Below are 25,362 nucleotides of genomic sequence, written 5' to 3'. Positions count from 1 at the left end.
ATTGCTATTTCCTCCTGTTGCACACGCCACACGCAATTACACAAGTACATAATTGAGAGCACAAAAGGCAAACACTCGCCTGTTTGAACAAGCCAGGAATTTTGCTTTCTCCCTTAGGTAGCCGTGATACTGTCATTTTGAATAAAAACAAAGACTTCTCAGAGTTTCGTAGATAATTTATTTGCGCCAAAAAAAAAAGAACATGACTTTCCCTTTATAAAAACAAAACAAAACATGTTTATATGCACCTGTGGCCATAATCAGGAGAAATATGAATTCCCAGCAATGAAACAGGATTAAGTGGAGCAGGAAGTGGTGGTGCAGTATAAAGCAAGTGCGTTGCGAAAGAAATGATGCCAAGCGATGTCCTCATCAGTGTGGCTGCTCGTCCGTGTGTGAGGCGTCCTGGTAAGACTGCAAGTCCTGCCCGATGTACTCCGACACTATAGATCAAGAACGACAAAAAAAAGTTTGTGTGAATTGATCTTATGCCCATGATCAATTATATTCAGCATAATGTCATACAAAAAAAAAAAGTCATATTCAAATATGAAAAATCTCATGATTATATTGTCTTATTTTTTTAGGGGGGGAAAAAATATTGCTAGAAATAGTCATACTTCTTTGAATGTATATTTTGGGGCAAAAAAAAGAAAGAATATCTAACAGGTAAAATTTTAATGAGTAAAGGGAGGAAGAGGGACGAAATCAATTTTATGAGAAAAAAGTCATTTCAAGGGAAATAGATCATGAGAGTAAAATCATTATTTTGAGAGCAAAGGTTATTTTTTTCTGGAAACTATTTTATATAAATTACGTCGAAATTACAAGTTTTTAAATGAGTATTTTTCTCTTCAAGTCATTTCAAATCACATCATACTAACGTAACCTTAGAAGAATAGAGTCGTAGAAAAACAGAACAGAACAGAAATACCCTGCTTTGGTGAATCACGAATTTTGGAAAAGCTGTGAAACAGCCCGTGTCAGTCAAATTATTGAAGAAATGTTGCCAGCATGACTAATTCAGTGTCTCTCAGTATAATTGAATTTGAAGACCTCTCATTCACCTTCCTCAAACGTGATAGGATGCATGGCGGTGGAGCCGGTGAACTCCAGAGGGCACTCCCGAATCTTTGCATCCCTCTCGTCCCCGTGGCCCATCCCAAGGACCCTTCCTGGGGCGTCCCAGCTGTCGTAGTGGGAGTAAGGCACCGAACACATGTCCTGGTAGGCGCTCTGGTTTGTTGGAGGGGAGGGACACATCTCCTGAGTGTAAGCAGAGTACTGCGGGTAGGGTGGCGTGGGAACGGGGGGCAGAGGCGACGAGGAGATCGGGCTGCCGGCCGGGAAAGGGCTAAGAGAGGACGAGTGGGAGGGAGAAGGTGAGGAGGACAGGTAGGGTGAGTCCAGCCAGGGGGAAGGGGACGGCGGCTGCGGGCCGTGGTGGTACAGAGGTGGCAGGAGCTCAGTGAAACCCAGCTCAAGGTTCTCAAAGCCGGGGTGATGCTCAGACGCGGTGGGGCCCATCCCGCCGGGCTCCTCCGTCACAGCGTCGGTGCCGTACTCGTCCCGGTAGGCCCGGCTGGTGCGCGGCGGGGAGTAGGTGGGCGGGTAGGGGGGCAGGTTAAAGCCCGGGCCTGTCTGCTCTTCAGCCATGGGCTCGCAGCTCACGTTCATTCTGGACTGGCCGCCAACCGAAGAACACGCCGCCGCCGCGTCCAGATGCAGCGCCTGGGGCGGGGACAGCAGCGGGTCCTCTTCCTTGAACAGGACTGCAGGAGGGGAAAAAAACAAACAAAAAAAACGACAAGGAAAATGGAAGCACCTGTACTACCAGCAGCATTTGACAACATTGATACTAACTGGGGACGTATTTAAAGCAATGAGTGCTGCTCCTTTTCCTCTTCCCATTGGAGACGTAAAGATTGACGGACACTGGACGGGTGATGGACAGGTCGCAGTAGGGCGGCACCCTCATGCGCAGCAAACACTAATGAAAGAGACAACGTGGTGAAGTAAATGAAATGAGAGCCCGTCCATCTTTTCCGCTTATCCAGGCGCAGGGGGAGCGGTGTAAGCATAGAAGCCCGCACTTGCTCTCCCAAGCCACTTCATCCGGCTCTACCAGGGGGAATTCCAAGGATTTCCCAGGCCAGCTAAGAGAAAGTGACTCTAGCGGATCCTGCGTCTTCCCCGGGGGCTGGGACGTGCCCAAAACACCTCACCGGGGTGGTGTCCAGGATGCCCAAGCCGCTGCATCTCCCTCGTCTCAATGCGGAGGAGCAGTAGCTCCACGCTCAGCCCCTCTCGGATTGAGTGAACTTTTCACCCTAGACGGGGAAATCAACCCAAACACATTTTTTTCCAATAAGTTCTATGCAGGTCCACTAGTTGAAACATGGCAATGTGATTAATATAAAAAATGAGTGAAGCGGCAAAATCTACCCGTTTTTTTTTTTTGCCATCTCTGGGGGCGGCCATTTTGTCACTTCTGTCACCTGAAAATGACATCACAGTTGCTCAGGGCTGAGGTAACAACTAATCACGGCTCACCTATTTTCCGAAGCTGAGGCGTGATTGGTCGTTACCCGAGCCCTGAGCAGCTGTGATGTCATCTTCAGTCGACAGAAGTGACAAAATGGCCGCCCCCAGAGATGGCTAAAAACAGGTGGATTAACTCTTATTCCACAAACGCAATATTTATCAAAATGCCTTGTTTCAACTAGTGGGCTTCCATAGAAAATATTCTTGAAAAAAATATGTTTGGGTTGACTTCCCGTTAAAAGGAGAGCCTGCTTGTATCCTTGATGTTGTTCTTGTGGTCCCGACTCGCAGCTCGTAAACATACAAGTGAGGTGAGTGAAGGGAATTTTAAGAGCGAAAACTCCACAAGAACTACCTCGTTGCTGTTGTCACGGTCCACGCGGGCTTCCTCTTCCCACTGAAGTTTACCATCTGATTATTTGAAAAGACACATAGCCGGAACAAACAAAAAAAAAAAACAAACTCGCCGGTTAGCCACAAGCAACTGTCAATCAAACGTGACGGAAAACTTCCCATCATTCATTGGGATAGTAAAAACCGCAACGGACATGATTAGGGCTTACCTGCGCTTCTCTCCATGAAAACAACTCTCGAGATAGCCATGAAGTTGGCGCCGCTCAGCAGGAGCTCCTCGCCGCCCTCGACCGAACAGGAAGTGAGGCCCAGCGACTCGACGGCGGGCAGCTCCTGCGCCGACCGCTGGGCTGCGGCCAGACGCGAGACTAAATCAGTGGCTAAATCGTTTGGCCTCCGCTAGCCGCGTGGCAGCGACCACTCACAGCATTCGACGGGCAGGGAGGCCACCTGCAGTGCCAGCACCCGACCGGTGGGGGCAGCAGGGGGCGCCAGAGGGAGGTGGGTGCGGAAGACCAAGCGGACACGCGTGTTCTTCCTCCCGACGTCGGTTTCGCCCTTCCTCAATTCGATGTCCGAGTTCCTCAGCTTGAGAATCCCGGCGCAGTCGATACTGCGGCGGTCGAAGACGCGATTGTCAGCCGCGTCACCTTTCAAACAGAATCTCCGTCTACTTACAGTGCAGTCATGTGGTTCTCGGGGTTGAGGGGAATGTCTAGCACTTTTGTTCCCGCCTGGATGTTCTCGTGACTGGTGGTGCCCACCATTTTCCCCGTCACCCTGAAAGGAAGAAAAACCTTTTTTTAGGGGGGCAACCAATGTGCATTCCCGGTACGTAGTTGTATGTTTAGCTTTCACAAAATCAGAAGACTGATTCGATCAGATCATCGCCTTTCCGACGGCTTCGTAGTACCTGTGTATCTGATAAAAGGGGTGTGGCCTAATGGAGCGATCGTCTGCTGTCCCCACAAAAACCTGGAGGGAAAGCGGTTTCCTCTCGTTGTATCCGAACAACTGCAGGGAGAGGCGAGGTGAGAAATTAAACCAAAACTGAGTTGCGCTGATGTTTCACATATTATGCGCCCAAGAATAGCCCAATTGTAAAATTCTTTTGTGCTGTTTATATCAGTGCATGGTATCCAGGGGCGAACCCCTGAAAGAAAAATTATTTTGGGCCTCATTTTTTTTTTTTATGTCGGTGGGTTAATGTAAAACACCTTTGGTGGCTTTGTCAATAGCACGAGTAACCAATACTCTGCCAGCAAGCTAGCATGAATAGCTTGCTGGCCTGTTCTTAAAATAGCTCACTTTGTAGAAAGAGAAAATAAAATCAATTCGAAATAAAGGTTTGCGTTTGGATGTTTTTCTGTTTACTATGTTGTAAAATCATCGTTTATAATTACTGTTAACATTTTTTTTTTTTAATTACGAATTTATTTGTGTTTTCACAGTCCAGCCATTCAATCCCAGGAACTTATTTCCATTTTTTTTCCCAAACGTTAGGGTAAAAGAGGGTCTGAAAATGCCTGGCAGTGAATGAGTTAATAACACGATTCAAGTTCATTTGACCAACTATTTAATTTCGGAAGTGCGTATCAAACGGGAAGCCCCTTCGTAATAATCAGTACCCAAGACGCTCTCAATTTCCCAAAAGCTGGTGGCCCCTTACTCTAGAGGGAGACAAAGTCAAAGTTTACAGCACTTGCTTCAAAGCCACAGCAGGCCCCATCCAGTTGTCCGCACATTCGTACTTCGCCCCCCTTATGGCGCCCCCAAGTAATGTCACCTTGACAACCGGGTGTCCGGTCGGAGTGGCCTTGACAGCTCCTCTGCTCCCCTCGGTCTCATAGTGGGCTCGGTGGTGCGGCCGGGGTTGCACCTCGATGCGCAGCTCATACTGGTCGAACTGGGAGGGGAGGGGCCAGTCGAGCGGCGGCAGGGCATTGGACCTGCACGCGTTTAAGGTTGCGCTGATAACATGTTAAGTAGCCCATCGGATCTCAGATGTCGACAACCACCCTGACTCCTTACCTAAAGAGAGGACTGTGGGCGTTGGCTCGGGTCCGGCCCCAAGCCAGAGCGGGGGGCACCGAGAGATAGTCCATACTTGCGGAGGGGGGCTCTCTCCTGGTCTGCAGGGTCTCTGGCTGCTGTTGCCCGGGGCCTTGCTCCTGATCCCTTGGAGACAACTGTGGGGGAAATGAAAAGTGGGATTGAGGAGGTTCCCAGGTGGAATCAAAAGGCATCTTGGGATTTTTGGTCTAAAAGACAGATAGTGTGCTCCCAGATTTAAGTTTCAGGTGAGAGGGGTACCTTGAGGGGTATTGCAGGAGTGAGCGTTTAAGGTTGAGTTGGGTTCAGGGTTTGGCTTGGTATTGGGTTATTTAGGAGTTAGATATAAGGGTTTTGGGTTGGGATTGGGTTTGTGACGGGGTTCAGGGTTTTGGGGATAGTTTTAAAATGAGTGTTTAGAATCTGAATCTGTTTTGAATCTGAAATCTAGGGTTGGGGTAATCGAGCGGTAGGCTGAGGGTTTTGATTTGTGGTTAAGGACCGGGATAGTTTGTGTGTCAGGTTTTAGGGGAAGGATTGAGTTTGGGGTTGGCGTGGGATTCCAAAGGGTTTAAAGTCGGGTTAGGGGTTCGACAATTATTTAATCATGTGGCCACTAATACCTGCTCCATAGATGTCTTTCTCGTTTTCTGTGGAACACTGAGCTCACAGTTGCCAGGTGAATCTAGTGACAGAAGACTGGAGTCTCCCCCCTCCAGAACGCCCCCCTGCACCTCCTCCGAGTAACTTCCCCTGCGGGACAAGCAAGGGGATCCGAGGGGCGAGTTCCTCCTCTTCTTTCCGCCTGGCGAAGTCGGCCGCGAGGATGGTGAGAGCCCAAAATGGAGCGTGGCCTCGCTGAGCTCCTCTTCTTCCACCAGCAGGGAGTCACAGCTGGAGGCCGGACTCAGCCAGCCCCGGGACGAGGGGCTGGAGGCCGGGCTGGGGCTGAGCGAGCCGGGGCACCTGTCCCGGTAGGTGAAGGGGTCCAGCAGGGGGAGATAGAGGCGCTCACGATCCCATCTACTGCCACGCTCAACGTCCCAGGAGACAGTGGGCGCTGGCTCATCCTCAGGCGAGATGGTGGTGATCTGGATGCTGGGACACTCCACCACGCGGGACTCTGAAACCTGACAGGTACCGTCTTTGTCTTTGTTTGTTTTTACACATTGGACTTTTGCTAAGTCGTCCTACCTGAACGGAGCGTGCCGGCAGGCTTTCGTAGGTCCCGCTGAATTCTCTGGCCGGGGCTCTCCGCGGAGGCGGGGAATGCATCCCGGCCCGCTGGTTGGCCGAGGGTGGCGGGCTGGGGATGCTGACTGGTGAGCGCTCCTCCGCATTAGAGGGGGCGCAGTGGCCGTCGGTAACTGATTATTGAGGAGCGACATCAGAAAACATTGTACAAACTGCATGGAAATAGGGAACATTAATGGCTAAAAAGAGAAAGTACTTGTTGTGTTCATTTTGTGCGGGGATGGATATAGTGTGCATTTTTCCCCAATCACACCACAACCACTGCCCTCAACATCCCGCATGAGAAACTCTCATTATATGTCCATTGAATGTTGTAAACATCGTTATGTGGCAAGTGTATCCGTTTCCATCATCATTAGCCGTGCGTCAATTTGACTTGATTTGCTGGAAGCTAATTGTTGCCATATGAGCAGCTCACGCACTGTTAGCATCTTTAGCAAGACCTTTTCAGTCGAACTGTGCATTTTGTACATTTTTGCCATCCATTACAAAGTGTGCGCACATATAGCCCAACAATACGCGTCGTTTGTCAGACATATTGCGCTGCACTGACGATGGGCTGAATTTAGCATGCTAACCAACTAACGGCTAACCTCAACTCTGTTTAAAGTAAATATTTTCATGTTTTTTTTGTTTTCTTTAATTGTGCCAGTTCATAATGTTTGCCATTTGAAATAAGACCGAGATGTTTTAATGGCGCTGCAGTAATGTGTTGAAATTAGCAAGCATGCTAACCAAACAGCAACAGTCATTTTAGTCCATAGGATCACCAATTAGCATGCGAGCAGTTAGCTAACGTCACGTTACCTGTCTACTTGTATCTGTCTCTCTGAACAAAAATACTGTAGATCAAAACAAAACGTTTTCGTATTTTGTACTCATTTAAAATGGTTGCACTGCCGAAAACGGGTGGGGGTGAAGTCAAGCCCAAAATTTTACAGGCGGTGAAAAATCAGTTGTTGCTCAATCCTCGCCTGCACTCACCCTTTCACTTAAGTGCACAGCCATTTAATGGAAGTGGTTTAATAGTGCAAAAAAAGCCCCAAAATCTGTCTGCCCATGTCAAACTTCATTTTATCAGATAAGTATAAATGTCCCATAAATAATAAGGCCCTTCGCATAATTCTGCATAGTCATATGGAAAGCATTTATTCAATAGCCTCTGCACGCAACCCCCCCCCACACACACACACACACACTAAGTTTTTTTGGAGGCCCTGTCAACAAAGACTCACAGTACTCACGAAATGGTGAAACCTACATTTGAGTCGCACGACGCAACTGCTAATTATTTTCAGCTAATGGTGATTATTCACACCATGACTTCCTGTCGTTTTCTTTTCTTTTTTTGGGGGGGGGGGCGGGGGCGTCAACGCTGACGCACAACATCAACTCAATTAAAGGTGGGGAAAAAGTCAAATGTTTCCTGGCAATAACAATATTTCCAAGTCATTAAAGCTGCTGCTCTACTGGAACGTTGCAGGTTTAAAAAATGAAGATTAAAAAGAAAAAAAAAAAAAATTATATAAATATGTGAATGATTTCTCAAAGGTAAAATTTAAAATACAATTTTAAAGTATTTTACAATATAAAATGAGAAAACTGTGCTAATTATTTTTTGTCTTTAATACAAAACAAAAACAATGACTAATAATAGCCAAGTATAAAGAAGTTCAAATTCAAATTGAAAAACATAAAACTGAAAAAAAAGCTTTAGGGAAATAAATACTGGTTTTAAACCATTTGTTTGGATTTTTTTTTTTAAATCCCGCCATTGAAAATAATGTAAATAGAAATAATCTTAGTGAGGATAAGCAATATGGACGAAGGATGGATGGATGTTTCAGGGTCATGCAACCTCTGTTATGTGTACAACTTTAATAATGAAGGTGTAATGTGATGGGCGGTCGCAGATAGGCCTCGTGCGTCACATTTGTGGGCTCTCATTAAATTGAGCACCCATGCCAAAGTTTGCTGTTATTTTGCTCCATTTTTTCTTCCGAATTGTTAGACTTGCGCTGGTGTTGGAATTCTGAGCGCACAACACCAATTCTGGCCTCCCGGTGCATTTCAGGGTCCAATTTAAGATTCTCCTATTTGTCTTTAAATCATGAAATGGCCTGGCCCCGGCGTAACCTCTCCGAGCTCCTCCACTCCTACGCACCTTCCCGCAGCCTCAGGTCTGCGGACCAGGCGCTGCTCCAGGTGACGAGGTACCTCAGAGGGGATCGAGCCTTTTCTGTCGCTGGTCCTTCCCTCTGGAATGACCTCCCATCGGTTGTTAGGCAAGCCCCCTCTCTGTCCATTTTTAAAACCCGGTTGAAGACACATTTCTTTACTCTGGCTTTTGATCAGACTTGAAATCTTCGGTATCAATTGTATATAGTGTTTTATGTCAATTTATCGGCTTCATTATTTATATTTATATATTATTTATATCTATATTTATTAATACGTGTACCACAGCCTTTTATTGTTTTTTTTTATTTATTGTATTGTTTATAAAGTGCTTTGTTACAACTCGAGCTGTTATGAAATGCGCTATATAAATAAAATTGTATTGTATTGTATTATATCGCTTCCACTCACCCAAAACCTCAGCGGAGAGCATGTGTCACCTTGAGAGAATCTCTCATGGTGCTTCATTGTATGAATATCAGGATTGACCAAATTTAAAGTACAAGCTTAAATCGTTCTATGACCATGTTTGTAACTCAAGACACTGGTATCTCCGATCTATCCATCCATCCATCCATTTTCTTCTGCTTATCCAGGGTCAGGTCACAAGGCAAGCAGCTTTACACGCTATGAAATGAAGATAATTGACTGTTGTAAATAAATCAATACAATTTGTCTAAGTTGTAGATGTAGGTCATGCTTCTAAAGCGTTTGGGGTAGTAGACAAGCGCTTGAAGACTGCACACGACTGCTTGAAAGTCCATTTCCACTGAGAGTGCCCTCAAATTTGAAGAAAAGATCTGGATTCACGTCATGCCCTTTCATTTTAATCAGAAAAGATGATTTGAGTGTTTTGACTTGCTAGCGTGGTCGCGCCATGAATCAAACTCATATCTCAAGGCAGCACTATATTTGTGTGTGCGGGGAGGGGGTGAGCGTGTGGAGGTTCCTTCCCACATGGCAGCTATTAACTCTCACGCATCGCCCGATTAGAACCACATTGAGTGCATGCACGCACGCACACACACACACACACACACACACACACCGTCCACCGCACACACATGCACGTATGTTCCCATGCATGTCCGACCTCTCGGGGAGGTCTTCTTTCACATACGAGAAGCGCTTGTGACTGACCCACACTTGTGCTGCTGTCAGCGGGCTCCACGGAGCCGGAACTTTCCTCCTCCGGCCGCGGCACGTCGTCCTCGAACACCAGCTTGAACTCGAACTCGCCCTCCTCCCAGCCGGAGCCCGGCGCGGCCCCCATCGGCGAGGAGAATTCCCCCCCCCCCAAAAAAAAGTTCTTTTCTCCCAAGGAGGAGGAATAAGGGGGCGGGGGGGGGGGTTCTCTTCTTTAAACGCACGTCATAACGCGAACCGCCGCCGCTCTTGGAAGAACTTTTCCAATCGTCTTCTTCAAACTTGATGCCTCGCTCGTGCAAAAGTTTGGTTTTTCTGTTTGTCCAAGTCAGTCTTTTCTTTCATCCTCACGCTACACAGAAGAGGAGGAGGAAGGCGAAGGAAGAGGAGGAGGGAAGAAAAAGAAGTTGATGAAATATTTTTGTCGTCCTTTACCCTTAATTGCCTCTGGGTGGGTTTTGCAGCTCCGTCGCTCGGTCCCCATAGGGTCACCCTGCCTGTCGATCATCAGAACCCCCCGCCCTCTTACCCCCCACTTCCCTCACATCCTCCTCCTCCTCCTCCTCCTCATCAAGTTTGTCGTGTGACCACCAGGGCACTGAACGCATCACGCCACCACCACCCCCCCCCCACCCCGTTTTTTTTTGGCTGTCGTTCTTCCTTCACCGCCCCCTACCCCGTCCCCCCTCCTTCCTTCTTTTTCTTCTCCCCATTCCCACTTTATGAGCCCCCTGCCTCCCTCCTCTCCTCTCTTCTCCGTCAGAGATCTGTTTCTCATTATCCGCCGCAGTCTGTCTGAGTCAGGAGACGAAAAACTTAAATAAACACCCCTCTCTCCGGCTTAGACCAGCTCCCAGCCCCCACACCACTCGGGAATCATCGGGAATCACGTTGAGTTACTTGAGGGGGGTCTCACCCACCGACACACCCAAAATGCATCGTGAATATTCTGCCTTAAGAATGTTAAGATGTACTTTGTGATTTTTGGTCTCATCGATGTCAGTAATAGATGACAAAGATTCACCAAAATGATACTAAAATGCCCGCTTAAAATTGTCAAATTTCCCATGTTTTGAGCATGGTTTCTTGAGCCTTTTTTTGTGAAATCTACTCATTATTGTCATTGCTAGTAAATGTCCCCTTCATTTAATCTCCCTTCTGAAATAAATAGAGGGCGTCACATTTTGTAAGAGATCCCACAAAATCCTCGTGAGAAAATGTCATCTTTCTGCAAAAAGAAAGGACAGCACAATCTATAAGAAATCCCATTAAAGTCTGGTGAAAATGGATCCTTTTCTATTAATCAATGTCACACTTTGTAAGAAGTCCCACTAAATTATCATTAGAATGGGTCCTTTTCGACTTAACCTGTGTGCTACATTTTGTTGAAAGTCTTACGAAAGAGTTCATCTTGCAAAGTGTAAAGATAATCAGTAGACTGGCAGATGAGGACGTGAAAGAAAGCATCAAAGCAAAAGTAATAAAGTGTCCGAAATTATCTTTTGTCAGACGATGACTAATAAAATGTTGTCCTTGAGCTAACGGAGGAAAAGACGTCTTTTCAGATGTGCTGTGAGGTTTTATAATGCATGCAAAAGTGTGCTGATTGTCCGCAAAGCTGTCATTAGCAAGTGTCGCCCCCAGGTGGTGAACTATGGGAACCTGCTCCCACTGTTAATGACACGATTCTTTGAAATGAATATTTGAAATCGTGCAACCCCTTCAGCATATGGATCCTCCAAACTTCTACAGAAAAAAATAAATCTAAATCTCCGGGCCTCGAGGGCCGCTATCCTGCATGTTTTAAATGTTTTCTTTCTCCCAACACACAACAAATGATCGGGATTGTATTCAGGCTTCTGCAGAGCTTGCTGATGAGATGGATAGGAGCACCAGTTTGGGAAAGTCGTAAAATATAAATTATCTTTTCTTTTAGGGGGTTATTTTAATTGTTTTTAATGATAAATGTTTTTATCTTTAGTCGTCTTTTTCATATTTTTTATTTCTATTTTTGAGGCAAAGTCTTTTTTACTTTTTTTTTTATTTAAATAAAAGGTCTATAAAAATATTCTTAGGAAGTGATCTTTCAATAGGTTTTTGAGAGTCTTATTCTATTTCAAAAAAGAAAAAAAGGGTCAGATTATTTTTGGGGAAAAATATTCATTAAAAAATGTCAAGGGGCGGGGTTAGATATTATTGAAGAAAGGTCATATTTCTGACATTTTTTCAGAGTCATACTTTGGAGGATTTTGTTTAACTTTTTTTTTTTTTTTTTGAAAAAAATATTCATTTTAAGAAAAAAAAAAAAATTACCAGAAGAGACGTTTCACTTCAGGACAGCTCATATTTCTGAGAAATAAGTTATTCTATGAAAAACATTACTTTAGAAAAAATACATTTTCAACAAAAAAATATATCACTTTTTTTTTTTTCAAAGTCACAATTTTTAGGGAAAGTCATACTTTTGAGGAAGGTTATTTTTTTGTTAGAAAATAGTCAAATCCTGAAAGAAATCTGATATTTAAAAAAAATGCTTCAGAATAAGGGGAAGTCAACCCAAACATATTTTGATTTTGAAGTGTAAAAATGGGTGAATTTTGCTGCTTAACTTATATTCCACAAACGCAATATTAATCAGAATGCCGCATTTCAACTAGTGGGCCTGCACAGAACATATTCTGGAAAAAAAAATACGTTTGGGTTGACTTTAAGGAGGTCAAGAAGTTACAATTCTCGGAGATTCATTTTTTTTCCTGCTTGTGAATGCTCGTCTCTCAACAATCAAACAATCGATGTTCCGAAAAAAGGTTGACATTGCATTGCTCCGTTTAACTCTACCTATCAATAACAATTTACAGTCGTCGTATTGTTTAACTTAAGTGCTATTGAGCATGTGCTTCTTCCTCACTATTTATACCTTCTTGTTTACAGAAGCCATCAACACATGGCCCCGCCTCCTCGTCTCACTGACAGCTGTGTGCTGACACCGTGGACTCCCCTGGGCAGTTACTGGTGGAAACCCGGCATCACTGTGACAGGCCGTTTACTTTGCGGGGCAAAAGTTCTAACTGTTGGTCGGTGAACATGACGACTTGGAACAAACCAACCATTTGGCGGCTTCCAAGACAACACCTCACAAAACCCACCAGGTTTATATTTCACACTGACACATGTTCTCTGTAAAAATACGCATCATGGTCTGGAACAATTTGTTGGAAATCTCGCTCGATTCTTGAAAGTAGCCCTTTACTACTACTTTGTAAATAGTTATTTTATAGGAATTCCTTCTAAATTCTCATGAGACCGGCTCCCCTTTCCACTCAAAACACTCAGTTACATTTTGTAGGAAATCCTACAAAATTCCCATGAGAGCCTTTTCAACTCAAAAAAAGGGCATCGCAGAAGACGTCCTCCTAAATTCTCATGTGAACAGACCTCGCTTTTCTATTCAGAACAGTGAGTTACATTTTTCGTGAGGACAAACCCATTTCTAGAAAAAAGGCTGCATTACATTTTAAATTCATATTTACTCCAAATTCCAAATACAATACAATACAATTTTATTGATATGGCGCATTTCATAACACCTAAGGCTGTAACAAAGCACTTTACAGTACAATAAATACAAGAAAAACAATAAAAGGCTGTGGTACATGTATTAATAAATATATACATAAATAATATATAAAATATAAAAAAATAAAGCCAATAAATTGACATGAAACACTATGTAAAAATTGACACCGGAAAAGAGCAGAAAAATTCAGGTCTGATCAAAAGCCAGAGAAAAGAAATGTGTCTTCAACTGGGTTTTAAAAATGGACAGAGAGGGGGCTTGCCTAACAACTCAAGAGGGCACCAAAACAGGTGTGCAAATTCCCCATTTAAAGAGGGAAGTCAACCCCAAAATGTTCTTGTGCCTCCACAAGTCTAAACATGGCATTCTGATGAATATTGCCTTTGCGGAATATGAGTTAAGCAGCAAAATCTTCCCATTTTTAGCCATCTCGGGGGGCGGCCATTTTGTCACTTCTGCCGACTGAAAATGACATCACAGCTGACCTGTTTTCTGAAGCTGAGCCCCGATTGGTCGTTACCTGAGCTCTGAGCAGTTGTGATGTCATTTTCAGTTGACAGAAGTGACAAAATGGCCGCCCCCTGAGATGCCTAAACTCCTATTCCACAAACGCAGTATTAATCAGAATGCCGTGTTTCAACTAGTGGGCCTGATGGGAACATATTCTTGAAAAAAATATGTTTCTTCCTTCTTTAATTGTCAATTTTTCTCAGGTCATGCCTTTACGTGATAGAAAACCATTTCAAGCAGCAAGTTTTTTACAGCAGCAATATCTCACACATCCCATGAGGACGTGTCCTTTTCTACCCAAAATGGCGTAACATTTTGTAGAAAATCCTAAACTCCAATGAAAACATGTCCTTTTCTACCGAAAACAGTGTATTACTTCTTCCTACTAATGTCTCATAAGGATTTGCCCTTTCCTTCTCTCAAGGGTGTGTTACAGTTTGCCGGCGATCCTACCAAATTCCTGAGAACGTGCCCTTTGCTACTTGAAACAAAATAATAAGGCAACAAAATGTGTTTAATGTTTTTTTTTTTTTTTTTTTATTGAAATGCAAAAAAAAAAAAAAGGTTACATTTTCTTACAGCACTGACGCTGCAAAACACAAAATGGCAGAATACAAACGTATTAATTCAAAATAAGTACAACAGCCTTCCAAAACCAACGGAGCCCTTGACGACATGTGATGAATAGCATTTAAGTGCCCAAGAACATACTGTATGATGTGCACATATACAGTGAATATATACTGTATGTTTACTTTTTTTTTTTTTTTTTTTTTTAAATCCACACAAATTCCTCATATATATATTGTTACGTGCACCCTGTACATTAGAAATTGATAAACATCAAGTCGCCTGTTCATTTTAGGTGATGCACTGCTTCAAGTAAGACCAAAAAAAAAAAAAAAAAAATGGAATTTTGAGCTGGTTGTTGACGTTCATAAGGCTAAAAAAAAATAATAACAATACACTACTATGTTTACATCCTCTGCAGTTTATGTCAATGTGGATCAACGGAATGACGTTTTTATTTGTGTTTAAACTTCATTAGCATTAGCATGTTCTGGTTGGCACTCGTTTGAGTCCTTCACAAAGCGCACATGTAAACAGAGCAAGATATCACAAGACAGCGCCCCCCCCCCTAATATCCCCCCACCCCCACCCACACACGCAAAGACCCCGCCCACAACTCTAACCTCCTTAATCTCACGGGTATGCGAGATTAAATTTCGCAGACCCGAGGAATCTCTAATGACAATACAGTGAAACCTCAAAAAGGAAACGTTTTAGTATGGACTTAAGTGTATTATAATAATAATAATATTGTGGTAGTTTTAAATGCGTCTACATACAACATTTTTTTCCAAGCTAATAGTACATATTTTATAAAGTTATCATGGCACATATGTGGGTTTACGATATGCCCCCCCCCCCCCCCCCACAGTTCCTGTTAGTGACATTTTCCCCTCGTTGCGTTGGAAACCTTTTGTGATGACAGAAAAGTATGCAATATATTTAGTGAAAGGGCATTTTATAATGAAAATCTTGTTTTAAACTCCAAATTGTACCAATGTAACACTTTTCCATCTTGAGAAAACATTTTTCCCTATTTCCTGTTCTATGGTTACCATTACTTTTCTTTTCTTTGCCATCACTGCTATAACACACTTCAGGTCGTATTTGGGGACGCTTACTCAGATGGGGTCTCACAAATTGTACTGTCGAGGCAGATTATCTCCCCCCCAAAATTTGGAACTGCTTCCCGTTCTGTAGTTGTCAACACATTTTTTTTCTCTTTGCTAAACAACAAAAGAAAAAGAGGAGAAAAAAAGGCACATGCGTGGTTGATGCTTTTGACACTCACTGGGCTAATGTATCACTAGATTTGCTGAGTTGGCATATTTTCCCCGAAATTTAGTTGGAACTGTTTCCTCGTAGGTTATGATTGTCTATTTCTGTTTTACCGTTTTGTAGGGGAAAAAAAACAAAACAAAACACAAAAACATCAGAAAAATAAAAGCCACCTGTGTGGTGTGGAAATCTTGTTAGATTTGCTGACGTCAGGCATTTTGAAATATTTATCATGAAAATGTCATTTCAACTCCAAATTGTATAGGTTTTGGGGCAAACAAAAAAAAAAGATTAATACTACCAAAATTTGCCGAGTCACTTATTTGTGAAACTCTTCCTCATTTGTGTCTAATATAGCTGTATGATACTGCCCCCTGGTGGCCAAGGTGCAAACACCACAAGGAGCGCAAAGCGGGGCTGGAACAAATGATTGGCATTTCCATTCATTTTGATGGCGGAAGATGATTTTCCAATAAGAGCGTTTGAAGGGACAAATTAAAGTTGTGAGTCAAGTCGGCTATTTTTCAGGCACATTTCATTTGACCTGGGAATTTGTAACGGTTCCACCTCGCGGGTTCTGGCGCGCCAACACTTTTGAAGCCAATTCGGAGTCAAGTTGAGATTCCCCAGCCGCAAGCCGGCAAATTCCGCCTCGCCGCGGCCTCAAGCGCTGACGAAGACCAGGCGGGCCGAGTAGATGAGGTCGGCCAGGTAGAGCACGAAGTTGACGGCGGTCAGCACGGCCACCGCCATCAGCTTGTCCCACGTGCACAGCCCCTGCGTGGAGCCGCAGCCGGACGGCCGCTGCTTGTTGCCGCCGTGCTTGGGGTCGAAGTTGAAAATGGGCCAGACGATGGCGGCCGACAGGTAGAGCACCACGGCCAGCAGGGCGTAGCCGGACAGGAAGCGGGCGAAGGGGAACGGCAGGCAGCCGGTGCACTCGCCCACGCACAGCAGGATGATGGCGGCGGACAAGATGAAGCAGATGCAGTAGACGGACATGCAGTACTTGAGGGCGTCGTGGCGGTCGTACAGCACCGGGTCGCTGATGAACACGAAGATGATGCACGCCACGAAGGTCTCGCATACCTTGAGCAGGCCCGGGGCGGTGGCCATGTAGCCGGCCACCTCGCCCGGCCTGGCCTTGCTGATGCTCACCTCGCTCATGTAGGCGATGGTGGCCAGGCAGGAGAAGACGGTGGACACGATGCGGTAGTCGCGCACCTGGCTGGGCCCCATGGAGCCTTTCAGGTAGTACAGCGGGAAGATGACGGAGGCCGACAGGCACAGCAGGGCGGCGTAGCAGGCGAACGTGATGGGGAAGTTCTTCCAGGAGACGGGCGCCCGGGTCTGCAGGCCAAACAGCTCGACCAGGAGCACCAGCAGGGTGCCGGCGAAGCTGAAGGCCCAGCAGAAGATGCACCAGTCGCCCGTGCCGTGGTACAGGCGCCCGCCGTGGACCGCCACCGAGAAGGCCACGCAGGAGAAGATCAGCGCCGCCAGACGGGTCCACAAGAGCGGGGTGGAGTGCAGAACGATCGCCATGTTGATGTGTGCTCGTCTCGCTCGGAGGAAGGCCGGCAGATGCTCGGGTGGACAAATCTGAGGGAGGAACGCGAGAAGGGTTCATGGGGGAAATGGCAAAAATAATAGTGATGCAGCTATGCCTTGAGTTACAAGTTGGATTCGTTCCCCAATCACACTTGTACCTCAAAATGCCATTCATCCCTTCCGGTGCCCGCAAAAAACACCAACCATATTTTTTGTAATTTTTTAATGAGGATAAATTCAAAAAATATCACCCTCCACGGTAGCTATTGCACTTTATAAAAACATACAGTAATAAAAAACACTACAAAGAATGTAAAGAACAGTTTGTGCGTCAGGAATGATCATGATTGGCATTGTGCTGCTCCTTCCGGTGTGTCCCCCAGGGGGCAGTAGAATACAGTAGAGCCATGCTAAACAGATTCAATGATGAAACACACACGGCTGTCTCGACTAAGCCGCAATAAAGTTCATTTTTCGCAGAGGATAAAGAATATGTGCCTGTGAGTATGCTACTGCTTTTGTTCAAATATGAATTGTTTAAAGGTTTATAGTCTCCGCATCATTGACGCTAGTTTCAGTAGTAGTCAGTAGTGTTTTTTGTTGCGTGTTAGCATTTAGCTATTGGACTTTTGTATGACGTTAATGTGGTTGAAGTTTTTGGGAAAAATTGTGGAGTGTCCCTTTAATACAAAATTCGAAGAAAAAAACTTTTAATTTGAATCTGAGATGCTAAGAAAAATACATGTTTAGAGAATAAAGTGTTTTTTGAATAAAAATAAGTGAGTGACATTTTCTTTTAACTTGAACACCAACAAATATTTTGGTATTAATCATAGAAAAACTCACATTTTCCTTTTATTATAAGTTAATTAAATTATATTTTGGTAATTCTTTTCAGATAAAAATTGAAAAGTCACATATCCTTGAATGCAACTCTTTTTTGGGAAAAAATCTAAAATCCGAAAAAAAAAGTTTTCATGACAGATTTGATTTCGCTTTGACTTTTTTTTAAAATTCAGTTAGTTTTTAATTAGTGCTTAGAGCGAGTCTGTTTTTGTTGTTGTTTTTAAATGCTTCATTTTTGTTTATTTTTAGTAGTTTTAATATTTAATATTCATTAATTTTTTTTAGTATAGATTGTTTTTGTTTATTTTTTTTTTGTTTTCGTTAAGTAGAATATCCTCAGCTCAGCTCACTCAAATCTTGACTACTGTACTGGTAAAGAAAAAAAAAAGATGAAATAGCGCATCCGGGCCACATGAGGGCGACATCTTCAAGCTTGGCGTAACAACGTTGGCCCCCACCTATTCCCCCGAAGAAAAAAAAACAACACGCACACACAAGAGCGTTATTGTGTCTCCAGCACAAATAATGACTCCTCTGTGGTGGACGCATTTACATCTGCTTGAATAATATGCTGAGAACTGGCTTTCTCTTCTCTAGCTCCTTTCCAGCCTGACTTTTACAGCTGTAGTCTGCAAGTCATTCCTACTGCTCGGAGACTTGGCCTGCCTCCCTGCAACATTCCGTCCGTGTTGGAGTCCTCCGAAGGCGTGGCGTGGGGCGGGGCGGCGCCCTCCGCTGACCCCTGTCATCCGTGAGGGCGGACTTCTTCTTTTTGCAACTTTACTTGCTTGATGCATTCGATTCACTGCTGAGATTTATCGACAGGAACACCGGAGGGGGAGTTTTTGGTTTCCACCTTCACTCAACGCTGGAGCCCAACTGGCCCCCCACTAGACATAACATGCTTGTACGGTGGTGAGAAAAGTGCCATGCGACAAACTTTGTTTGTCATAAAATACAATTTCTTCAATTCATGTTTGTGCCTTTTATGGCATGTCAAAAAGATGTCAATGTTCAGGCATCTTGTTTTTTCCTAATATCCCCCACTTCACTTGGCAAAAAATACAATTCAGTCAGTTTGGATCAACTAATCCGGCGCTCTATTTGGGATTGAGTCGGTTAGTTTGAGTTTTTCCCGCTTCTCTCGCCAAAAAGTAAAAATTCCTCCATTTTAGATCAAATTTAGTTCTGGCGCTCTATTTATATTTGTGCCGTTCATAACAGAAAAAAAGATATTTCTGTTTAGGTGTCTACTTTTTGACTATTCCCCATTTCGCTCACCAATTTGGATAAAACTAAATTCTGTGCAGGCCGCATGGTTACCAGTTTTTAGCCCATCTGCCTCACAGTCGAGAGGTCACTGGTTCATTTCTCAGCTCAAGCCCTCCTGTGTGGAGTTTGCATGTTCTCCCTGTGCTTGGGTATCCCCCACTTCACTCGCCCAAAATATACAATTTGCTGTGCGTACTTTTGTGCCATTTATGTAACTTGTCGAAAAATACCTGTGTCTTAGGCATGTAGTTAATTTTTGTTACTATTTCCCATTTTGCTCACCAAGAAATACTTTTCATTTGAATCATAGTAATATAAAATAATTAAAATAATAAAAAAATAAAAATATAAAATAAGTGCTGTGCTCAATTTTTATTTGTGCTGTTTATAACATGTCCAAAAAAATGTTAACTCTGTTTAGGATTTTTTTTTTCCTTGCCTTACTTTGCTTGGCAAAAATGACAATCCTCCAATTTTGAAGAACTTAAAGTGTAAGGGACACACAAAAAAAAGTTATCCTTACAACCTTTTTAAGAAGGAGTACAAATAATGAGATTCCAATCATGACTTTGATGAAAACGTAATGAAAAGGCCTCAACAAAGACGCAGAAAACTCAATATTTTCGTGAGCTGTGTCCGCCCATTGGCTGTTTGTTCCAGGGCGCGCGTGACGTCACTGGCCCAGCAGCCGCGCCGTTTTTAATTGTTCAATTAAAGGAGAAACGAAATGAATCAGACGAAAAACCACCACGAGCACAATTCACAGCCGGCAAGTCCGAGACGTGGCTCGATGACGTCATACCCGCCTTCTTCACGATTTCGCCCCGCCCGGAAGATTTTCATAGCGTAATGCTAAATCACGGAAACACTCGGCTAATGTGTATCGATTCAAGAAACCGTTCATTGTGACATGGACATTTTATCGTTTAATACAACATACAGTATTAAAATGTGTAAAAATGTTGTCCTAAATCACGAATCACCCAAAATTTAAATTCTTCCAATGTCAACCCTTTTTTTTTTTCTTACACTGTGATTCCCTCAATAGTGCTGGCAGACAGCTAACGGCTAACTGCTAGCGGCTGCCCAGCTCACACAGTCAAGTAGATGACTGAACGGTGCAAAAAAAAAAAAAAAAGGTTGCTTTTGCTGAAAAGCAGTCAATGTTCGCCCCATGTGGAATGCTAGTAGTAAAAAGTCCAAAATTGCAGATGGCTGCCACGCCCGACAACTTTGGGATATCCGCCTCTTCCCGCTACTCCACCCGACAATGTCATAAACAAGACAGCGGCCAGCTGCTTGCCTTTTGATTTATAGTCAATGAGACCCACTTATAAAAATGTAACTTCCCCTGAACGATGTCATTCTTTCCAAGACCGCCTGATGTATTTATTGCAAAGCAACCATGTTTATGTTGCCATAGGAGACGCACATTCCAACGGTTTTAATGGGGTGCCGTCTCGGGGCATGTAATCCTTTCTTTTCTTTGTCTCGGCTGTCTCAGTATTCCCACGCGATTTCCTGGGATTTTCACCGGGAATGAGCGGACTGTTAAGCAAGGTACACAGGGCCTGATTTGACCATTGACCTCCGTTATGATCAATGTAAGCAAAGACCAGATTGGCGGATGTCTACGACTGTCAGCCCCGAATATTTTCCAGAAATCCTTTCGAGATATCCGCCAATTGGGCCTTTTTATTGGAAGGGAAGAAAAATGTTAATTCAGACCAATTATTGGTATGTGTGCACTTCACTTTACTCATTTGTGTGGGAAAATCTTACTAGTTGAGCGTGACCCCATTTTTCTTAGTTGACGTATTAACCTGTGTTTACTGTCCTTGCTTCATGGACACAACTCTCAGCTTTCACGTGCAAGGCTTTCGGGAATTTCTACATTCTTAAATATCAAGTTCAACCCAAACATATTTTTTTCAAGAATATGTTCTACGCACGCCCGCTAGTCGAAACAAGGCATTCTGATTCATATTGCGCTTGTGGGAGTAAGAGTTAATCCACCCGTTTTTAGCCATCTCGGGGGGCGGCCATTTTGTCACTTCTGTCGACTGAAAATGACATCACAACTGCTCGGGTAACGACCAATCACGGCGGACCTGTTTTCTGAAGCTCAGACGTGATTGGTCGTTACCCGAGCCCTGAGCAGTTGTGATGTCATTTTCAGTCGACAGAAGTGACAAAATGACCGCCCCCTGAGATGGCTAAAAAGGGCTGGATTTTGCTGCTTAACTTTCCCCTTTAACCAGCAGCCTACTGGAAAAGGCAAGATTTTAAGAGGCATAAAAAGAGAGAAGAGTGCAGAAAGTAGCATTTGGACCACGTCCTACTCCCACCCGCCCAACAGACATCCATCACCCGCTTGGCTTTTCGTACCCCAAGAGATGCTTATAAACGGACAGAATAAGCCTTGTTTACATTAGCCGCCATTAACAGCAGAGGAGGTATGAAGAGAAGAGGAGGTGAAGAGAGGAGGGTGGGGTTGGCGAGATGGGCAGGATTGAAAGGGAGGAACCCGGGGAAGCCCTGAGCTCAGGCCACATCAACGACACACACACACACACACACACACACACACACACTTAAAGGCCGGTGATGGAGTGGAATAGCAGAGCAGTGAGTCACTGTGGGGCCCCTTTCACCGCCCACATTATTCCATGTGTAAAATTTAAAAAATAAATAAATTCCAACTCACTGATGTGTTCCAGATGGGCAGTCTGGCTACCCGACCTTTTTTTTTTTTTTTTGTTCCTCACTTTCTCCAATTTCTTTCCCTTCCCTCGGTGGTGTTCCTTCCCTCCCCTCCCTTTTCCCGTCCCGTTCCAGCTTTAGGAGCAATTACACGTCATGTCGAAGTGCGTCCAAAAATCTTACAGGGTTGGGGCGGGGAAAAGAGTTGGCTTGGGGTGGGGGGCCGGGATGGAAGGCGGCTTTTCCACTGTACCGCATGGAAAACATAAGAGGAAAACACACGTATACGTGTTGTGTGTGTGTGTGTGTGTGTGTGTGTGTGTGTGTGTGTGTGTGGTGGGGGGGGGAGGGTGTACTTCCCCAAAATGGACAAGGGCTGAAAATAGTGCTTGCAGGACTCGGGATGGGGACGGCAAAACAGGACGTGACCCGCCCCCGCCACTCCTGACCGACAACGTCATGAGTTCAGTTGCCACGGCGACACGCGGCTAACCTGATTTCATCCCCTAATTCACTTATGTGCCAAATGCGAGATTGGGACGAAGCTGAATGCACACTTGGGAGACACTACATAAATCTTTCAGAGGGACAAAGTCCACTTTGTTTTTTTTTTTTCTTCTTAGGGAGAAAAATTTATGGCGGGACCTAAAAAAAAAAAAAAAAAAAAAAATAGAAAGCTTCCAAAAGTATTTTTAAAAAAAGGTAACCATGGGAAAGGGCTTAATTTGCTGTTGTATTTTACGGTTTAGACTTCGGTTAGGATTAGGGTTAAGGATACAACGAGGGATAGGATGAGGGTTAGTGTGCCTTGACTTAGATGCAAGTTTAATTTGTTCCATGACCCTACTTGTATCTTAAATCATCTTTCCCCATTGAAATGAATGGAAATGCACATAATCCGTTCCAAAAAACCCAGGAAACACCAAACATTCATTTTTTACGTTTTTCATAAAATAATTTAAAAAATACACAGCAGTTTTGTACCATGTAAAACACACAGCAATAACAACTGATTTCAATGTACAATTCCCCCAGTATTTGAAAATATTTTGTTCATTGAGATTTTATATTCGTTAAGATAGTGAGGAGCAGGGTTATAATATTTTTTAATTTGTCATTAGAGTTACGTTTTTTATTTCGTTCTGACTCACTCAGTTGATTTTAATTCGTTTTTAGAGTGAGTTTGTTAGTTTTTATTATTATTTTTGGGAAAATGCTTTCCTTTAATTTGTTTTCTGTTAGTTTTAGTATTAATTTTAGTTTTTTACAGATATGGAGAATTTGTGGAGTGCAGGATTTACAAAAAAAAAAGGGGGAAAAAAAATCACTAAGTATTATGTAATAAAGTACAACTCCCAAATGACTGTTTGACTTTCTTCTAAAATACTGAAACACTTAAATTTCAAATCAGCCCCGATAGCTAATGTATGACATTAAGCAACAATCATAGTTGCTATTAGTCTTATAAACATGAAATGTTTCAGCTATTTTTTAAAGCACTCTCATTATGATATTAATGAAAATGTTTAATTGTGTCTATTTTGTTAGTCTGCGTTAACTCTAATAACTTGGTGGTGGGGGGCGGGGGGGTAGTATGAAGTTAGTTGAGGGGTGGTCAGGGTTAGAAGGGAGGAATGAGGAGGTTAGGGTTAGTTTGGGAGTGGGTAAGGTTGAGGATTAGGGATAAAGTTAGGCTTCTTTTGCAGCTAACCTAACTGGCTCGTTATTGTTCTCCAACCAAAAAGTTATTTCAAAAACCTGATTCATGTTAGCTGTGCTTTTGGGGCCCTTTCGTATAGGTTCATTCATTAAGACCAGCGTAATGGAGGTGGGTGTGCCGCCTGCCACGCCCTGAAGCCACCAAACACACACACACACCTCCCTGCACATTTTTACTACAAAACACAAGAGTAAACATGCACAAAAGGCCATCATTTTATATTTTTCTCGAACATGACTGCACAAAAGCAAAGAAGAAAAAAACCAAAAGTAGTCATCCCTTCACTCTCAAATGATTCCTTTCACATTTCAATTACAACCGCGCACGTAAACAAGCTCAAAAATCCTTTTTTTCACCATATTTTCCTCCGCACGTTAAATACATTTTCACCATGAAAAAAAAAAAAAAAACACAAAAAGTAGCCATAACTTGTTTTTTGTCGACTTTCAGCCTGTCCGACCAAACACGTATTCGTTTCAAGAGCAAAAATGCATTTTTGTACAAGATGCAACAAGTTTTTTTTTTTTTACCTCGTGTGCTGGGCTGCAGCAGCGTCTCACACAAACATCCAGCGGTGGAGAGTCTCTCACTCACACAGAAGGGGAGCGAAAGAAAGCGAGCAGAGCAGACTCCCACTTGACTTCCTTGCCAGCTCCCTCCCCGCCCCGACCTCCAAATTAGGCATCGAATGTCCTCGTACCGTTAGTCACATCTGTACATGCCACACCTCCAACCTCCAACCTACTCCTAATCCTCCTCATCAACATCCTCCTCCTCCTCTCTGGTCACCCCGGAGACGTGACACACACACAATGTGGTGCAAAAGTTCACCACGTGGACTACTTTTAGAACAGTACTGGCTCTTTTTTTTAAAAAAATTTTTTTTTAACACTTATTTTCCTTCTAAATCCATGACGACAAAACACACTCACGGGACACTTCATTAGGTACCCACACACTATCTAATGATCGTTTTAATGGACCAATTGAAGAGAGGGAAAGTGATGCAACAGATGTTAGGCACTCTTAAAGCAAAGTCAACGCAAACATTTTTATTTTTGAAATAGGGCATTCTGATAAATATTGCGTTTGTGAAATAGGTGTTAATCCACTCGTTTTTTGTCAGCTCCGGGGGCGGCCATTTTGTCTTCCAAAAATATGTTTGGGTTGACTTCCGCTTTAAAATGCCCAGTTTTGAACTGTCGCTGTCGTTAATGTACAGTAAAGTGTAAATATGCACCCAGTCTACATTTCTGTTTTGTTTTTTGCCAAGATGGGGTGCTGAGTGTACATTGATGAAAAATAAAATGAACTTTTTTGATTTCGGCAAATGGCTGCAATGACATAGACAGTGAAAAATTTCAAGGGGTCGAAATACTTTCCATAGCCACTTGATTCCCCCCGCCCAAATTAATTAAAAAAAAAAAAGATATTAGGGAAAAAAATCCGCAAACAGGTGAATCAACGGGTGCCAAAGTATGCGCGTGTCCACTATATTATTGTGTTTTATAATAATACGTATATATTGATATTGATATTTATCATTTTATATGGCCCTATGGCTGAAAAAGCGAAGCGTGGACAGTGTGTCCCGGAACTGTACAAGTGCAGCGAGAGCTAGTTCCAATTGTTGCTTTGTGGTTATCATCGCACTTCACCATCACAGGTCGATTTGAACTACGGAAAATTGACTGGATTTTCCTGTACACGATGAGCAGCGAGGTTCTCATGTGTGAGATTCCAAGTAATATTGCAAAAAAAGCAGAAGTAGACAGAAAAGTTTCATCAAGTGGGTTTCCTGTACTGG

The 25,362-nt window shown here is 43.6% G+C and overlaps 2 protein-coding genes and 1 long non-coding RNA gene across 3 annotated transcripts; 1 reads left to right on the top strand and 2 right to left on the bottom strand.

The window, feature by feature from the left end:
* Positions 1–155: 155 nt before the first annotated feature.
* nfatc4 (nuclear factor of activated T cells 4) lies at positions 156–9,962 on the bottom strand. Its single transcript, XM_086042273.1, has 13 exons — positions 9,523–9,962; positions 6,145–6,317; positions 5,574–6,080; positions 4,930–5,087; positions 4,685–4,847; positions 3,812–3,912; positions 3,577–3,678; positions 3,324–3,511; positions 3,108–3,248; positions 2,900–2,955; positions 1,864–1,990; positions 1,068–1,772; positions 156–443 (listed from the first exon to the last, which is right to left on the bottom strand). The coding sequence occupies exons 1-13, from the start codon at positions 9,653–9,655 to the stop codon at positions 373–375; spliced, it is 2,625 nt and encodes an 874-aa protein (XP_085898399.1). The 5' UTR covers positions 9,656–9,962; the 3' UTR covers positions 156–372.
* On the top strand, positions 2,684–14,578 carry LOC147141312 (uncharacterized). The gene is made up of 2 exons (XR_015088281.1): positions 2,684–6,087; positions 12,460–14,578. It is a non-coding gene; the product is annotated as an uncharacterized LOC147141312 (long non-coding RNA).
* On the bottom strand, positions 14,125–24,220 carry myadmb (myeloid associated differentiation marker b). Its single transcript, XM_086042275.1, has 2 exons — positions 24,086–24,220; positions 14,125–17,065 (listed from the first exon to the last, which is right to left on the bottom strand). Exon 2 carries the CDS (start codon positions 17,006–17,008, stop codon positions 16,127–16,129), a length of 882 nt encoding a protein of 293 aa, XP_085898401.1. The 5' UTR covers positions 17,009–17,065; positions 24,086–24,220; the 3' UTR covers positions 14,125–16,126.
* Positions 24,221–25,362: the final 1,142 nt, after the last annotated feature.

This window comes from Filicampus tigris, chromosome 10 (genome assembly GCF_054856515.1).
Source record: "Filicampus tigris isolate MCC_2025a chromosome 10, RoL_Ftig_1.0, whole genome shotgun sequence".
NCBI classification, from domain to species: Eukaryota; Metazoa; Chordata; class Actinopteri; order Syngnathiformes; family Syngnathidae; genus Filicampus; species Filicampus tigris.
The sequence above is the reverse complement of the archived record's forward strand: the minus strand, read 5'-3'. Positions and strand labels throughout refer to the sequence as shown.

Coding starts and splice junctions, on each gene's coding strand:
- nfatc4 (XM_086042273.1), bottom strand. CDS start 9,655: ATGGGGGCCGCGCCGGGCTCCGGCTGGGAGGAGGGCGAGTTCGAGTTC. Junction 3,679..3,811: donor CCCTTTTATCAGATACACAG/GTACTACGAAGC, acceptor TCTTCCTTTCAG/GGTGACGGGGAAAATGGTGG. Junction 1,991..2,899: donor ACCGTGACAACAGCAACGAG/GTAGTTCTTGTG, acceptor CTCTTTCATTAG/TGTTTGCTGCGCATGAGGGT.
- myadmb (XM_086042275.1), bottom strand. CDS start 17,008: ATGGCGATCGTTCTGCACTCCACCCCGCTCTTGTGGACCCGTCTGGCG.